Source organism: Plectropomus leopardus, unplaced genomic scaffold (assembly GCF_008729295.1).
Source record: "Plectropomus leopardus isolate mb unplaced genomic scaffold, YSFRI_Pleo_2.0 unplaced_scaffold29000, whole genome shotgun sequence".
NCBI classification, from domain to species: domain Eukaryota; kingdom Metazoa; phylum Chordata; class Actinopteri; order Perciformes; family Serranidae; genus Plectropomus; species Plectropomus leopardus.
Window position 1 is genome coordinate 1 of NW_024631603.1, and position 6,147 is coordinate 6,147.

General features: G+C 37.0%; 1 protein-coding gene across 1 annotated transcript; it reads right to left on the reverse strand.

Moving 5' to 3' along the window:
- Positions 1-447: 447 nt before the first annotated feature.
- On the reverse strand, positions 448-5,478 carry kat7a (K(lysine) acetyltransferase 7a). Its single transcript, XM_042481530.1, has 5 exons — positions 5,380-5,478; positions 4,774-4,918; positions 3,408-3,620; positions 800-1,081; positions 448-722 (listed from the first exon to the last, which is right to left on the reverse strand). The coding sequence occupies exons 1-5, from the start codon at positions 5,476-5,478 to the stop codon at positions 580-582; spliced, it is 882 nt and encodes a 293-aa protein (XP_042337464.1). The 3' UTR covers positions 448-579.
- Positions 5,479-6,147: the final 669 nt, after the last annotated feature.

Consider the following 6,147-nt stretch of genomic DNA (forward strand, 5'->3'; position numbering starts at 1 on the left):
TGTGTGTGTGTGTTTGTGTGTGTAGTTGAAAATATAAGAATAGGCTTAAGGACTGTTCTTTATTTATCAGAGGAAAAATGCATGAAGTCCCACATGATGTGTTCAAGTACCGTCAGAAATGTAAAAATCCAACAATAATTTCTGTTGTTACAGTCTCTGGCTGCGATAAATTAATTTTAATTTGTATTTTTCCTGATTTTTTTCAACATTTTTTAAAGAAGACATACCTTCCAAACCAAATTTTTTTTAAATCACCAAAAATTTTAAAAGAAAAAAAACAACAAAAATGTTTACAGAAAAAAAAACAACTTTTATTTTTGAAAAATGACAAAAACTTTTTAAAGAAACATTTCAAAAGAAAATAAAAAATAAAAACATTTGCTTTATTTTTTCTTTAAAAATCGGTTAAATAAAAATAAGACAGTTGAAAGTTGTATGCCCCTCCCATAAGACAAAATAAAAAAACATAAATCCCTGCCCAGTGCTTTAAGAATAATCTGACACACATCCCCCTTTTTCACCCCTCCCCTCTCATAAATACAGAACAGTCCCTAAAAATGATAAAAAGCCCGTTCATTGTTAATGCAAAAGGAGGATGTGTGTGTGTGTGTGTGTGTGTGTGTGTGTGTGTGTGTGTACCTTGCATTCATCAGCAGACAGATTGTGGTAGAGAGGACATCCTGATATGGAGAAATGTCTCTCATGTCTCCCGGTGAGGTGCCCTGAGAGGGACAGAGACAGAGAGGTCAGAGTTGGTGCTCCGGACGTCTGATCCAGTGAAACCAGTTTGAGTTCTCACCCAGTGAGTTGCATCCCGGCGTGGGACACTTCATGTTGAAGTTGTAGCTCTCGTGGAAGCGCCGTCGTTTGGGCCGGTGGGAGAGGTCGTGGGCGGCGGCCTCTTTGAGCGACAGCTCTTTGGCCAGCCTCTCGTCCTCCTCTTGTGAGACTATGATGTCGTTGCTGGAAGACACGAGGTCGTTGCCGGGGCTGGACACCTCGATGTCCGACTCCGAGGACGGGGCGTTTCCTGTCGGGGTCCGAGGAGGGGTCTCGTCCCGGTCGGCCCCCTGCTTCAGGTCTGCAGAGCCAGCCAGGACACAGAAAATGAGAAAAAGCGAATGATGAACTTTAAAGCTTTTTAACCCTTTAAAACCTGGAGTGACATCTTTTTTCTTTTTGCTTTCAGGTGCCTTTCACACGCATTTAACCCTTTGAACGTGCAACAAATTGGTGTGATCTTCATCAAAAACAGGATAAAAAAATGCAGAAATGTTCCACAACTTGCAATAAAAAAAGAAAATATAAAATATACATAGAAATACTTTTAAGAATATATAAAAATATCTAGGGAAAAAATTATATTCATAGTAATAATAATTATTTATTTCAAATTATTTCACAAAAAAATAATTCATTCACTTTTTCAAAGGTCATGTTTTTATTGTTTTTTCTAACTTTCTTTTTTGTGTGGATTTATAGTGGGGGTTTTTTTGCTATTTTTCCTGTATTTTTCTTGCAATTTTTACTAATTTGGGGTAATTTCCTCTTGCACAGTGCACACATTTTTGTGAAAAAAATCTTAAAATCAATGATTTTTAATCTTAATTTCGATGTTACGGTGCAGCACTCCCAGAGTCTGGTGTGATGCATAAACACATTTATATTCCCGCAGCGCTCCTAATGAACAGTCCCGCTCTGAAAAATATGTAGCGGCAGATGTTTTAATCGTGGCGGGCTGCCATAAATAACTGAATGTGAAGGAAACACTGGATAACTATCTTTTATTCTCACGGAAACCTTAATTATATCTCTATACGTAGTATATATTTTCCATAAATATTTTTCGTCTGAACTGTGCGGTTTCCTCCTAAAAGAAAGCAACATGATTTCAGATTTTTAGCTTCACCTTCACATCTGTTGCTGACCCTTTCCTTGTCTTAATTTGTTAGAATTTTAACTCCATCTTTCTATTTGTATTGTGCAGATAAACTACTCTGGTTTGTGTGACGATGATGATGAAAATTCATAGTCTCTGTAACTTTGCATCATGACTTCACTCTTCGTACTGTTTCCGATATGACTCAGTGTTGAGGCACTAAATGATGAAACTGAACAACCGAAGCGCAGATATATCTGCTGTAATGAGAACAGATCACCACCTCCTGCAGCGTCTCAAATGAGACAACAGATGCCGTCTCTCTGTGTTCGTCCCCGTGACAAAACACAAGTCCAGGATGTGTACCGAGACGTATTTGTCTTCTTTATTATCAGGGACACACTGTGATCACAGACAGGGCTCCTGGGCAGCTGAGAGGTAACGTCTACAATGAACGAATGAATCAAACACACAAACAGACGTCGTTTCTTTTCTCGGCCCGTACGGTTTCATTTTCATCTGCTCATCACTCTTTATTTTTACTTTCCCTCCCTCCCTCTATCCCCGGACTCCCCTGCTCTCTTGGTTTTCCTCCCTGCCCTTTCTCATCTCTCTGATAACTATTTGTTTGGTTAAAACTTTTCTCCTCCTGCGACCAAGAAGAGGTGCATAAAAAACAGAATCCACTTTTAATAAAACATGTTGAAAGCATGAAAGCAAATTAATTTCTTTCAAAAATACGGGAGGAAGGTGGTGAGCAACAAAAGAAGAAATGACCTGAAAAAACACAAAGAAATTTGTAAAAAGGCGAAGAAAATCACCTGAAAGTTAGAAGAAAAAATATACAAATAAATGAATAAATAAATTACAAAACAGAGAGTGAAAACTGCAAAACAAAACAATTCAGGAAAATGACCTTGAAGAAAGCTGTATTCATTTGGTAAGATCATTTTAAGTTATGTAATTATATATATATATATTTTCACTTGCCTTTTCTCCTTTTTCCTCCCAGGCATTTTTTCCAAAAATTTATTTTCTAGATCTACTCATTTCTTGCAATTTGGGCAGCATTTCTCGACAACTTGCTCACTGCCTTTGGTCCCAAGTAAAAGTCACATGAAGTACACAAGTAAGCTCTCCAGTATAGTGTAACCGTGTATTATTATTATTGAACTTTATTTTGCATATTATCTGTCCTTTTTTTCTCGGTTTTTATTGATTTATGTGATCTGTTCATTATTGTCTGTTTTAATCATTTTGGGTTTGGTTTTTCTGTTGATGAATAGTTTGATTTATGTGCTATTTTCTTACTTTGTTCTGTGAACACAAAACATTGAAAATCTTTTAGTCATGAAACAAACAAACAAAAAAAAAAATCTTTCATATTTTCTCCAGATTTAAAAGCTGAAATATTTGCGAGAGGCGCGTGAATGCAGCAAAAGGAAGCGATGCGACTCCAGGTTTCAGAGGGTTAATGTCATGTATGGTTTTAATTTCTAAGACGAACAGGAAACACTTGAGCGCTCACCGTTGGCCTCGGTGTCTGAGCCGGACGACCTGCTCTGTCGCAGTGGGTATTTTTTGGCGGCGGTGTTTGTCGCGCCCTGCTGGCTGCGAGTGATCCTGCGCCCGGAGGTGAAGACGGACGCTGCCACTGCTGCTGCTGCTGCTGCTGCTGAATCCTGGCCTTCGTCAGGTCCTGTGGCTGCAGGAGAGCTGCTCCGCACTGAGCTGCAGTTATCTGGAAGAGAAGGGATTAACCAAAGATTTGAAATATGGTTTAACACACAACTTCAGTGTGTCTGCAAGTATCAAACACTTTTCACAATTCAAGACCTTTATTAATTATATATTTACAATAACATCACAGAAAAAAAAATCTGCATATACATTTTTTTGTCCACCTGCCACTGTGGCTGGTGGACTCCACTTCCAGTCCAATCTTCCAGTCTTTGTGGCTGTTGAGTGAAGCAAATTTAGCAGCCACTTGCATATTTCACTAATATTTGGCTGGTGGTTAATGCTTATTTCCAGCACTGGTTTCTTTAAACTTTTACTAATTCTTGCTATTTTTTGTGCCATGTGTTAAGTTGCTCATTGCCTTTTCCCCATGTTTTTAAGATAAGGTAAAATAAAACTTTATTAATCCCACACTGGAGAAATGGAGAAAGCTCAAAAATCAGAAACTGAGAAAAAGCACAAAAGGATGAAATAATACAAAGAGATGGGATAAAAATAAATAATATGAAATATAAAATCTATATCTACTTTTACAGACACTGTATGCTCATGATTGATAGTAACACAGGATATCACGGTGTGTGGTATATTTATATATATATTGAGGGTTGATGGTTATCGTCCTGGTTGATTATTGGGACTGATATTTGGCATTCAGCAGCATTATGTATATCTACATTTTAATGTAATTTATGATCACAGATAAAATTAATTATTTAAAAAAGTGCAAATAAAGTGTAGGTATTGGAGTAGCATTTAAACTTACTTTGTATTTTTATTATTATTTTATTTAAATTTTCACTTAACTTGATTTACTTGCTGTATTTGAAGCTGAAAGTTCATTCCATTAAATATTTGCATTTAAACAAAGTTTTGAGTTTGTTATATTTCAAATAGTGACGGAAAGATTTTAGTTTTTATTGTAAATGTCGCCAATATCGGTTCCAAATACCTTATTGGTCTCATTAGCTTATATTCAGTAAGGATATCGGCCGGAAAAATCATTATCGGTCAACCCCTGATATTTTATTGTAGAAATTTATCCTCTAAATATTACTGCACAGTAAGTGTTAAGATACTGCACAAAAAAATCAAACCAGTTTGCTCATGTTTGAGATTTAATGGATTATTTCTCAAAAACTTTCAGTGTTTACCTTGTGAGCTCCGGCTGAGGCGCAGTGAGGCGCGAGTCAGGCGCGTGCTGCTGCGCCTGTGCGCGCTCTCTGACGCTTCGGTGTGCTCGAGATCGGCGGAAAAATCCGAGTCCTCCGTCCCGTCCGAGCTGCTGCCGGCGGTCCTCTGAAACAACAAGTTATCACAAATCTGCGTGATTGAATCTGGACTTTCATCAAACGTTATTAGCTGTAAATAAAGATTTTTTGATTATTGTTATTATTTTACCAGCGGATAATTCAACAAAGATCCCATACTGGGGGAGGAGCATCACCTCCTCCACATCTCCTCCGGCTCTGCACCCCCTCCTGACAGACGATACTTACGTATAAATACTCAAAATAAACCTATAATCGCCATCGCCACCTAAAAATACATAAGCACGATTTGCCACCACGCACGAGTGCAGCTTCCACGTGAATTTCCACTTTGCAGTCAATTAAGTTGTCCTATCGTTTTAAAGACCATTACAAAAAAGCGCCTAAAAACTCCGTAAACAAAAATAAATTAATGAAATGTCCCCAAAAAAGCATATTTAGCTGCGTAATTTATCAACAATACAGGCTGCCTATGGCTGCCTGCCGCACGGACTGAATGGGGTGATAACGGAGGCGGATGCCGGGGCTCGCCCCGCACCACGGAGACCCGGCTGGGTGGGGGTTGGGCAGGGGGACCCAACGTGCCATTCGCATTGAGCAAAGCACACACTGTGAAATCCCCCCCCCGTCCTCAGCACAGCTGTGATGCTATAAGGCTATACCTACAATTGTATAATATAATCTTAAATTATAATGCGCATTTTTCTGTTTTATATTCGTTGCATTTAATATTTGGTTACAATTTCTAAAAAACATTTAATTCAAACAAAGACAACAAAAGAAATAACATGTGACAATAGAATATGATAACTGTTTATTCATACAAGGCGGTATACAGAGAAAAATAAAATAAAAATAAAAACATAATGGAGCAAAGAAAATAAAAATCAGGATAGCTATCAGTATAAACTATAAAAGACAAAAACTAGCTTATTCATTAAAGCCTTTTAAAGATGCAAAATAATAGTGAATTGTAAAAACTTGATACAAGAAAGCTATAACTATACACAGCGCTTTTCGTATATAGCATATGTGCAAACTGTTTCTTTAATATGAATAAAATTAAGTACATTTTATAGTATTTTACAATAAATTGTAATAGTACCACTGTCTTGGAATATTAATAAAAACAGACTATATTTTTGGGTATTTCTCATATATTTTAGTAGTACTACTATCTTTTAGTATTCATAAAAATAAGCTGCATTTTTATATTATTTTCATTACATTTTAATTGTACTGTCTTTCAATATTAAT